The sequence below is a fragment of the Papilio machaon genome, chromosome 2, assembly GCF_912999745.1.
Source record: "Papilio machaon chromosome 2, ilPapMach1.1, whole genome shotgun sequence".
Classification (NCBI taxonomy): Eukaryota; Metazoa; Arthropoda; class Insecta; order Lepidoptera; family Papilionidae; genus Papilio; species Papilio machaon.
In genome coordinates, this window is record NC_059987.1 from 681233 (window position 1) to 693370 (window position 12138).

The following is a 12138-nucleotide window of genomic DNA, read 5'->3' on the forward strand; positions in this document are numbered from 1 at the left end:
GGTCTTAAAACAAGGTTATTTGGCCATGTGGGTCCGAGGTAACAGTTCATTTTGGAAAAAGGTTCACTTGACCAAAATAGTTTGAGGAGAACTGGTTTAAAATGTAGATGACTTTATGAATTAATGTGTTTACTACGTGAAGAAGTTATTTTACCCTACTTTTTCAAGTGACAGAGTACCTATACTTAGTATTCGATACTCTTTAATTGTATACCACATTTAATTTTTTCAATGTCACTTAATATTCGTGATAAATATTAAACAAAAATGTTTATTAACAATTTTTTATGATAAATGTAAGGTAAAAGTTTAAAATATTATGGACAGTAAATATTAATGTCTGGCTGGAAACTACTAGACGGCCATATATTTTAGATGCGCTAGCTGTCTGCGCAGTGTCGCATCGGACAGGTGAAAGCCGGCCGGCATTCATTGCGAATATAGACAAAATTCGTAAAATGGCGAGCCTTTTGCCGTTGCTGCTGGGGCTGGAAGCCCCGCGGCTGCCTCACCACCACCACGTCGCGCTGGCGCTCGCCCCTGAGGTGTTCGGCGTGCTCAGCCAGCCCCAGGACTACTACAGTTCGTGGAACCAGTTGGCGACCATGTTGCAAGACGCCTCTTCCACCTTAAAAACGGACAAGAATAAGTTTCAAGTGCATTTGGACGTGCAGGACTTCGCGCCTGAAGACATCACGGTTAAGACATGCGATGGATTCGTAGTGGTGGAGGGCAAGCACGAGGAGAGGCAAGATGAGCACGGCTGGGTGAGCAGGCATTTCCGGGGACGGTACGCACTGCCGCGGGATTGCGACGCTGGCGCGGTGAAGTCGCGGCTGTCATCCGACGGCGTGCTTACAGTGACGGCGTCGCTGCCGACGAAGGCTGCGGCGGAGCGTCAAGTGCCCGTGGTCCTCACGGGGCCAGTACGGAACAAATCCAAATCAGCCCAGGGCCCGCTGGGTGACGGCGGGACGCCTGCAACTCTAGAGGCGACCATCGAAAACGGCCAATAGCTTGCGTTGCGTCAATCTCCTGGTGTTGCATCCATTTATTCACTTGAATTTAAATTTTAATTCAATGAGTTTGTGCTTGGTACTTAATTTATCAGTGACAGTTTAAATAAAAGTAACTTTATTTTTACTTACTTTAATTTTAACTAAACTAAAACTTTATTTTACTTATTTTAATTTCTAGGTTAATTTGAATTATTTTGAAATTCCTTAAATTGTAAAACGCTACCATTGCGAGGTCCGAAATGTTAAGATGGCACATCAATACTACAACTAGCTTTTACTTCAACAAAATAAATGTAATGATCATCCTACTTCGTATATATAAGTATACATATTCGTGAAGTGAGTGGATTCTATAGAAGTTCAACATTTCCTGAAGTCTAAGCAAAAATAGGTTTTTATATTATAATTTCAATGATAGTAATCAGTAATAAAAGGCCAAATAAATGGTGAAAATAATTTATTTACAAACTTAAATTTTACAATAATACAAGAGCCAGGTAAGAATATCACCTTTGGGTTTTCATAAATCAGTCTTACAATAAAAATATTATAAATCAAATTATAAACAGTAACTCATACACTTTGTTACTTAGGATTTTTTTAATTTGAAGACTCCATAGATTCCTCACTGTTGATAGATTTCATTTCCGGAGATCCAAGCTGCTTTTTGATGGGGCCAGTGGGAGTAATTGGTACAATCCGTTCGCCGATTGATGGCATGGCAAGAACTTTAGGTGCCGTGACAGTTAGCACACCATCCGAGGATAACGAAGACTGTACGGTGTCCGGCAGACAGCCTTTAGGTAGTGCGTACCGTCTAACGAACTGTCTAGAAACGTACCCGTGTTGATCTAGCTTCTCTTCATGTTTACCCTCTACTATGACGTTGCCGTTGACAACTTTGACGTTTATCTCTTCTGGAGAGAAATGCTGCACGTCCACGTTCACCTGGAATTTCTCATCATCCGAACTTATTTTTGCATCGATTTCGTTGAGCGCCAGACGATTGACAGCTTCTGACAACTGTTCCATTGGTCGCATGATGTTCTCCCATTCCTGAAGCATATTTCCAAAAGGTCTCGCAAATGCATGGTTGAAGAACTGATGAGGAACCATATCGTACGATGGTCGGAAGAAATCTCTGCTTATTGAATGGAAAGGTCTTTCCATGTCGTAGAAGAACGGTATGATTGACATTTTGCACACTTGTTATTGTTTTGCTTCACCGAACTATCTCAGAACGTATTCGTGTTGACAATACTACGTCCATAGATAATACACTATATATTTTCACTATATATTATTTTCACTATATATTATATGTCTTTCCGCGCGCGATTGGGCTTTTATATAGCCGGAACAGCGCCACCTTTTGCCAGTAACGCGAACTGTCAAGAATATTCAAGAAAATACTGGCTTTGTGATTTCTAGAATGTATATTATACAACTGTCCCTGACGTCATCGAGTAGTTGGTGGAATGTTCCAGACACATTACGTTTTAGCGCCATCTATCGGCGGATAGCTCAATTTGAACGGAGGTTTAAAATGTGAATTATTTGAGAAAATTATTCGGGCACAGTTATAAATATTTGGGTGTTCGGAAAAATTAATTTACATGCTAACCACCCTCTTCATCTGGCTTTACACGTGTGAATTTTCACTGCATCCACACTCATAACATATTCTTATCTTTTTTTTTTACAAAGAATTTAGCTCTTTACACTAATACAATAATTTTCACAAAACAAGTAAAAAAGTTAACAAGCCATTAATAATAAACTTAGCTAGCACTTGACCACAATCCCATCTGCGGGCCTTGTACTAATGTTTGTGACAATCGGCATCGTATCTCTATCGATAAAATTTGTATCAATTTTTTTTTGTATCGGGCGTAAAGTTCAACAATCTCATACTAATTTTGACATCATTGACGATCACGTTACAAAGACAATTGTCACAAATATTCGTGCTAGTCCAAGTGACGTTAAGTGGCGATGTGGCTGAAACGAGGTACGCAATACCTCAATGAACACCCTACTCTTGAAGGCACCCACGACATACTTGGACGGAAGAACAAACGCTGGCAGCTTATACCAATCCCGTGCCTCTTTATTTACTTAATTTAGGCTTTCAATCGAAACGAAGTATAGAGTCAGCTTCCCGTTTATGCTATGTTGAACCTCATGAGTTGCATATACGATAAGAGTACAGGAAGGTTCGGCTCAGTGTCAATGCCACGGGACGGGACACTCATAATATTGAGTCATACACATGATAATGTAGAGTACATATGTAATAGTTTTTATGTTAACTACGAAGTTAGGCCGTTGATCCGAGTTCTATTATCAGTTCAGACAAAAAAATATTTCTATTTATAACATAGTACTATAATAAAATTGACCCTAATTTGAACACTGGAGGGGAGGATACCAAGGTGATGAATTTCGTGGGCAAGGCAAAGGCTTCGATTAACAATTAATGTAAGGGCACAGGTTATTTGTCCATTCCACTGTGACTGTCCGTACCCTAAACGACTAGACCTTTGAGATGTAGCTAGATTCGTATTGTTCCTCAGAATGTTAAATAAGTAATATAAATGGGGCTGTATTATTTTTATTTAATTATTATTTAATATTGTACGTATACAGTGTTGCAAGTCATGGTACTTCCGTGCCGTATACAGGTTTTTGATTGTAGGAGGACCTAGTATCAAAATCTCTCCAATCATATTATATGTGTATAATATTTTATATTATTTATACATTAAGTTGAACGTCATAAACCGCTAAGGCTAGGGGCTATCAAGCACGCCCTCAGTTGACGATTGAGCGCGCTCCTGTGAACTATGCAGAGTAAATATTGTTTTATTGCTGTAGTCGTGACTGCTCTGTGTCTAAGGTGAGTGATCAATCAATTAAGATGCATTCACGACCATTTGGCATCAAAAGCTCTGATACCTATAATGAATATACTTTTCCAAAAATACAAGACATGATCTTTGAGATAACTTTTAAATTAGTGGAGTTTTATTTTGTTTTTTATAACGTATATAAAAATAGTGTTTAATGAATTTTGATATTACATCTTATCAACATAAATCAACCTGACCTTGGTCACTTTTGGCATTCGTAAATCAATTCATTTAATTTTTGCATTGGAATTTCCACTTATTATTTGTGCCAATTATTTATTATTGTATTGATAAGAGTCCACTTCGATAATATTTATAAATATAATTATGCAACATAATGTAATTAAATAAGGGTGACGATTAATGTTGAGGTCGAGTTGATGTCCTCGAATGGTTTACTTAAACGTCATTAGTCTGGTGTAAATGTTTTTTTTTTTCATAATATAAATTAATAAACAAGCGTAATAATAATTTCGCTTCCCACTGATACAGAGTAGGAAAAGCCACTAAAAGTAGGGTTTTTTTAATAAATACATACGTAGGTATTTAATATTATTATTGTTTAAAGAGTGGAAGCAACGCGAGCCAGCTCCGAAGTATGTTTCCCGCCACATTTCATGTTTGGTGTTGCTACCGCCGCTTACCAGATAGAGGGCGCCTGGAACGTGTCAGGTAATTTCTTAAGCTTTAATACAATTATGATTATATATGAATACATTTAAGTCATAATTGTGGTGGTGGTGGAGTAGCAATTTATATTAAAAGTAAATATCCATATAAAATAATCCTGCAGTCAGCTTCCGCCTACCATGCAAATGCTGAATACCTTTTTCTCGAGATCGACTCCGATGTTAAACTTATATTAGGTGTTATCTACTGCCCACCTAATGTCGATTATTTCTCAGAGTTAGAAAACATTTTTGAATCCCTCATGGGAACTTATACGCACTTTTTGGTTATGGGGGATTTTAATACATGCCTTCTCAACGAGAATATTCGTTCTTCAAAACTAAAAGATATAATTGAATCAGCTAATTTGGATATTTTACAACTAACTGCCACGCACCACTCTAGTGCCACAGACACTCTTCTCGACCTTCTTTTAACCTCGCATACCGATTTAGTTGCACATTACGGCCAGTTTTCTGCACCTGCTTTTTCACATCACGACCTCATCTTTTGCTCATTTAAATTAAAATCTCCTAAACATAAACCCTTAGTCTTAGAGAAACGCAACTTTGCTCGGTTGAATATCGATCTGTTGCACTGTGATGCCCAAAAAATTGATTGGAGCGCGGTCGAAGCGGCTGCCTCTGTCGATGATAAAGTCGGAGAATTTAACAAATTAATCATTCAACTTTATGATAAACATGCGCCAGTTCATACTGTCAAATTGAAGCACCCACCGTCACCATGGTTTAATGAAACCATACGTAACGTGATGAAGAAAAGAGATCGGGCTTTTCGCATATTCAAACGCGAAAGGAACGAACTGAACTGGTCTTCGTATAAAGTTATCCGTAATCTTTGCAATAAGCTTATTCGTAACGCTAAACGTCGATACATTAACCAGCAGATTGAAACTTCATCTCCCGCTGCTTTGTGGAAATTTTTGAGGTCTCTCGGAGTAGGTCAGCAATTGCCTACGGATAGTAAAATTAATATTGATTGCAATACCTTAAATTCCCACTTCACTAACATTTCTAAAATTTCCCCATCAATGAAATCCGACACCCTCAATGAAATTAAATCTATACAAACCCCTTCTATTTCGACTCCTTTCTATTTTGCGCCAGCTAGTGAAGACTGTATCAGAAAAGTATTTAACTCCCTAAAAACCAAAGCTGTGGGATGCGACGACATTGGACGGGTCATGTTGATGCACATTATTGACCAAGTACTACCTATTATCACACATATTGTAAATTTCTCCCTCACGTCTAGTACCTTTCCAGCACTATGGCGTAAAGCCCATGTGATACCACTCCCTAAAACACCTAACCCCATTCTACCTAGCGAGTACAGACCTATATCAATTCTGCCTTTTCTTTCCAAAATCATAGAATCAGTTGCCCTCACTCAAATCAATGACTTCCTCACTAATGCCAAAGTGTTTAATCCCTTCCAGTCCGGTTTCCGCAAAGGTCACAGTACTACAACAGCTTTATTAAAAATTACTGAGGATATTCGTTCCAACATGGAACTTAAAATGATAACAGTGCTTGTCCTTGTTGATTTCAGTAACGCCTTCAATGCTGTCGACCACGATCTCCTTCTAGCTCTTTTAAGCCAGCTGTATTTCTCTCCCTTCTCCATTGACTGGTTCAGTTCATATCTGCGTGGTCGCAGTCAAGCTGTTCGATGTGGTCAGACTATATCCGACTGGCTTGAAGTGGACACGGGCGTCCCCCAGGGCGGACTACTGTCCCCTCTCCTTTTTTCTCTCTTTATAAATCTGCTTTCCCCTCATCTCAAAAGTAATTACCACATGTATGCTGATGACCTGCAATTATATAGTGCTGCATCAGTCAATGACCTAAATTCTGCTATATTATCACTGAATAATGACCTGTCTCGTCTCCAAAAGTGGTCTGAAGCATACGGTATCGTAATTAACCCACACAAATGCCAAGCAATCATTATAGGTAGTTCCCGCCAGTTAACTAAAATCATTACTGATGACATCCCGTCCCTTTCACTCAACGGTTGTGTCATCCCGTTTACGAGCACAGTCAAGGATCTGGGTGTCATTATTGACTCCGAGCTGCGATGGTCAGCCCATGTCAAAGAAATTTGTCGCAAATTCTATGCATCTCTCCATTCTATCATCCGATTTAAACACTTCCTCCCCGTCAAAACAAAGCTTACTTTAGTAAATTCCCTTCTTCTTCCCATTATTGATTATGCCGACGTTTGTTTTATTGATCTAAATACCGACTTACTGAATAAGCTGGATAGACTACTTAATAACTGCATACGATATATTTATGGTCTTCGCAAGTTCGATCATGTGTCGGATTTCCGATCAAAACTAAAATGGCTGCCCATCAGAGAACGTAGGAACGTTCGTATTCTCTGCACTCTTTACTCAGTATTAAATGATACAAATTACCCCACTTATTTAAAAGACTTCTTCAAATTTCTGTGTGAAAATCACGAGCTTTCTCTTCGGTCCTCTGATAATCTCTCACTATCCGCGCCTATTCATCACTCGTCCTTCTTGGATAAATCCTTCTCTGTGACAGCTGTTAGACTGTGGAACGATCTTTCACCCAACATTAAAAGAGCCTCCTCCAAAATTATTTTCAAGCGCCTGATTCGGCATCATTATGTTATGAGACTCCATTCATAAGTAGCCTTCTCGCTGTTATCGCTTATTATTGCACTTATTAATCTAGAGTTTTTATTTATCCTATTCTTTTTCTTCTACATGTACAATGTTTTATTAATATTATATACAATATTTTATTTATACTTATTTATTTCTAATATATTACTGTATTACATAATATTGTATTAGTAAAATAGAATCTTCAATTAATATCTGCCCTGCACATAATTATACTTTCCTCTCATATACCGGATGACTGGTAGAGAATGCCTTTAGGCATTAAGTCCTCCTTGTACTTATAAAAGTGCTAAAGAATAAATAAATAAATAAATAAATAAAATAATTGTACGTGGCTTTATTTTTTATAACATGGGCCAGGTAAAGGCGAATGTATCTGGGACCGATACACGCACACCCACCCGGAGCGCATCTTTGACCACAAGACGGGCGACGTAGCCGCCGACGCCTACCACAAGGTCAAGGAGGATGTTCGCCTACTGGTAGAGCTGGGCGTGCACCACTACCGTTTCAGCATCTCCTGGCCGAGAATATTGCCCACTGGTCTCAGCAAGTATGATATAACAACCACTTTTTGATAGATTTGATCTCAAAGTTTTTCACCTTTTAAATCTTAACATTCTTAATCCCAGTGACATAAACGAGGACGGCATAAGGTACTATAGCGAGCTGGTCGACCACCTTCTAGCGCACAACATCGTGCCTATGGTGACCCTGTACCATTGGGACCTGCCCCAGTCGCTGCAGGATCTCGGCGGCTGGACCAACCCCATCATTGCCGAATACTTCCACGACTACGCTAAGGTAGAAAGACATCATACATGCATTCATTCACTTAATTCATTGTTCATTTTATTCTCAATTCTTTAATTTGTTTTAGGTTGTGTTCGAGCACTTGAGCGACCGCGTCAAAGTGTGGTTCACGTTCAATGAGCCGCTGTCCTTCTGCCAAGAGGGGTACGGCGGCACGGACGCACCCGCAGGCAACAGCAGCGGCTTCGAGGACTACCTCTGTGGTCACAACGTGCTGCGCGCGCACGCCAACGTCTACCGCATGTTCGAGCGAGACTACAGGCACACCGGCGGTGGGTACAAGAGAACACATTAGGTCTTAAGTGAGAGAAAAAGACCGCATCTAGGTCTAACTTGAAATTCCATTAAACAGGTGCCGTTGGCATAGTGCTGGACTTTGCGTGGATGGAGCCCGCGAGCACAGCTGCAGAGGATCAGAAGGCGGCTGAAATAGCGCGGCAGTTCCAAGTGAGTAACTACTGCTTAAAGAAGTTTAAAACATCGCATAGGTAGAGCGCATAGGTCACCTTTCGGTCAAAATTCAACTCTAGTCTTTCCTTAGCGATCACAAGTTTTAATGTTTTCTTACAATCCATTAGTATGCCGTTTAAGAGGTAAATATGTAATAATTTCAGTTTGGCTGGTTTGCGCATCCCATCTTCTCCCCCGAGGGCGACTACCCGCCTGTGATGAAGCAACGCATCAACGAGATCTCCAAACGTCAGAACTTCCCGCGCTCCCGTTTGCCGGTGTTCACGCAGGAGGAGGTGGTTTCCTTACGAGGCTCCTCCGATTTCCTCGGCTTGAACCATTACACCACGCGTCTGGTGGCGGCGGGCAGCGGCAAGATATACCCCCAGCCATCCTTCTATACTGACATGGGCGTCGTCATTACACAGAACCCGGACTGGCCGCGGACTAATTCCACTTGGCTTAGAGTATGTACCTACTTATTTATTAATATTTAATAGTTACATTTTAGAATATTCATTTTATATGGAGCAAAGGTCTACATATTTTAGAAAAGACTGTCTTGATGATTTTCAGAGATACATTTGGTGAATGATAATAAATAAATACTTCCTCGATCCAGCATCTACGGCTGCTATCGTTAAGCGAACTGTATTACAGGTGGTGCCTTGGGGTTTCCGTCGTGCTTTGAACTACATCCGCGTGTCGTACAACAACCCGCCGGTGCTGGTGACAGAGAACGGCGTGTCGTTGCCGCGGATGACACACGACGTGCGGCGCGTACAATACGCGGCGGGCTATCTGCGCGCGCTGCACGAGGCTATGCAAGACGGGTGCGACGTACGCGGTTACACGCACTGGAGTCTCATTGACAACTTCGAATGGACAAGGGGATATTCGTGAGTAACCCCACGTACCCTTTTATATTAAGAAAAAAAATGGACATAGGTGGAATCGTCTCTTGTACTATCAAGGCAGCGCGTCTGCAATATATTCTATGGATAGCAGCATCTAAGTGACCTACTTTTGTTTGCAGCCTTGTATAAAAAAGGTTAAACATGTTTTTTTCTTAACATATTTTTTAGCCGACTTCAAAAAGAAGGAGGTTATCAATTCGACGGTTTTTTTTTATGTGTCACTGCGAAACTTCGCCCCTGGTGGTCCGATTTTGATAAAAAATATTTTAATAGAAAGGAAGTGTTTGTAAATGGGTCCCTTTTTTTACAGAGAACGTTTCGGTCTATACGACGTGGAGTACGCGTCTGCGGCGCGCACGCGCTCGCCGCGTCTCTCCGCGCGGTTCTACGCGAAGCTGACGCGCACTCGCTGTTTGCCCAACACATGGGAATAGATACTTAATAAAATTGTATATAAATTTTATTATTTAATTATTTTTTTATTATGTAAACTATACAGTACTTTTACATTGTGTTGAAATACTGTGGGTCTTCAAGACTAAAAGGAGGAATAAATCTTAAAAAATTGTTTCAAATTTCAAATTAATTTTATTGCAAATGTTTTTCTTAAATTAATTCGAAGGGAAAATTACATATTTATTTATTACTTAAATAAAACTATAAATTAATTAAATCTAAGATAATAATCGATGTTATAAATATGTACAATCATATCGTTTGATTATAAAACTTACGTTTAGGAACTAAGTTTACTTTATATAGCTTTGTAACATTTTATGTAAATTAATAAAATATTAATACAATGATCATGAATAATTATTTGATAATAAAAATGTAGTATTCATTTATAATTAAAAATGTTTAGCAAATACTATATTTTGCTATTCACTAAATCACAGTTGTGATTAATAATAATTCCAATTTCACTTTTAATATAAGAAAAAAACAAATAATTTTGTCTATTCAAAGTAAAGAAGAATGCTAAAAAAATACATCTCATTATTTTTTTTTAAAGTAGTTTGAATTTTTTTTTAGTTAATATAAATTATTTTGTTACATTTCTTCATTTTAATTTTTAAATGTCTTATCTAAATTCATTTTATAATAATTGTAAAGTAATTTTTCTAATCGTGGGTTTCTGAGACAAAATTTTCGTTTATAATTTTTGTCAAAGATAAAGACAGAGATGAAGATATGTTTTATACAGAAATTAGAGTCTTAAAAACCAAAAGTGAATCATTCTAATATAATCATTGGTACATTCACTTACAATCAATCTTAAAACCACTGGTGTGAAATTAGCTTCTTTGATGAACAGTCGCTAATAAAAGTGTTATCAAAAATAGGACCAAAAAATGTTATATGTATTCTAATATTCTAAAACAAATTTTAAAAATTAATTTTCGTAAATTTTAAAACATTTTTCATAGCGATTGTACATTACGAATGAATCTTAAGAGTGAATGAGACAGACATATACGATATTACCAAGTGTGGCAGAGATAGAAAATGTGTCTCGACTCCCACGGTAGTTTTGTACAGTTTGTTACTTGTTGCCAACTTCAGACAGTTTTCTATATGAAGCTAAGTTCACTCCGGTCGAATAGTATTTATATCATATGAAAAATTATCATATACCTAACATTATGGTCACATTTAAAAGTTTTATTTTTTTAACAATAAATTCGGTTTTTTGTACGATTCGATACCATTTCGAAAGAAAAGAATAAGGGACAAACAACTAAAAATATACTAAAATACAGTGAAACAACAATTGCATTGAGTTTTCCTTCTGAATAAAAGAAAAATCCATATTAACTTTTCAGTTAGTAACATAAAAAAGATTTAAGCTTTTTTAAAAATATATTTATAACTCAATCAGTAAAAACAAAAAAAAAACATCTCTGTAACATTACTCTTTACCTATATTAATAGTAAAATGCATGTTTTTATAAAAATCCTGTTGTTTTTACATAAATATATTGTACTGTAATTAAAATGCCAACATTATATAGCCTTCTATGTCAGCCTCTATAATAATATTGACTTATAAATCAATTAAGTATATACTAAGAATATATAATAAAAATCAAATTTCTATAAAGGCACTTTTCTTTGTTAAGTTGTAAATAATCAAGTTTTAAAAATATAATAATTCGGTTGTATAACAAATGGAGCATCTCATTTTGTATTACTTAAGTAACTTACTTAACAATTCAAATTTAATCATCATTTAAAAAGACTTCTTATAATTAAACATCTGTTGGTCACATTTTTAAAATATTTTAATATCTCTCTCTATAAGTAAGCTACTCTGTGAGTTTTTTTTTTTAAATAAAGCAGCCTCTGAGTGTAACACTACAGTGTTACAATTAGAGGCTGCTTTAAAAGTGTTTGTAACACTGTAGTATTACAATTAGAGGCTGCTTTAAAAGTGTTTGTAACACTGTAGTGTTACAATTAAAGGCTGCTTTAAAAGTGTTTGTAACACTGTAGTGTTACAATTAAAGGCTGCTTTAAAAGTGTTTGTAACACTGTAGTGTTATAATTAAAGGCTGCTTTAAAAGTGTTTGTAACACTGTAGTGTTACAATTAAAGGCTGCTTTAAAAGTGTTTGTAACACTGTAGTGTTACAATTAAAGGCTGCTTTAAAAGTGTTTGTAACACTGTAGTGTTAC

The 12138-nt window shown here is 37.4% G+C and overlaps 3 protein-coding genes across 3 annotated transcripts; 2 read left to right on the forward strand and 1 right to left on the reverse strand.

The window, feature by feature from the left end:
* Positions 1–313: 313 nt before the first annotated feature.
* On the forward strand, positions 314–1021 carry LOC106716076 (alpha-crystallin A chain). Its single transcript, XM_014509510.2, has one exon. It carries the CDS (start codon positions 459–461, stop codon positions 1014–1016), a length of 558 nt encoding a protein of 185 aa, XP_014364996.2. The 5' UTR covers positions 314–458; the 3' UTR covers positions 1017–1021.
* Positions 1022–1469: 448 nt separating this feature from the next.
* Positions 1470–2265, reverse strand: LOC106716074 (protein lethal(2)essential for life). Its single transcript, XM_014509509.2, has one exon. The coding sequence runs from the start codon at positions 2214–2216 to the stop codon at positions 1620–1622; it is 597 nt and encodes a 198-aa protein (XP_014364995.2). The 5' UTR covers positions 2217–2265; the 3' UTR covers positions 1470–1619.
* Positions 2266–3784: 1519 nt separating this feature from the next.
* LOC106716073 (myrosinase 1) lies at positions 3785–10005 on the forward strand. The gene is made up of 9 exons (XM_014509508.2): positions 3785–3918; positions 4500–4603; positions 7641–7833; positions 7913–8084; positions 8161–8365; positions 8446–8540; positions 8708–9010; positions 9204–9442; positions 9771–10005. Exons 1-9 carry the CDS (start codon positions 3866–3868, stop codon positions 9892–9894), a joined length of 1488 nt encoding a protein of 495 aa, XP_014364994.2. The 5' UTR covers positions 3785–3865; the 3' UTR covers positions 9895–10005.
* The last annotated feature ends 2133 nt before the right edge of the window (positions 10006–12138 follow it).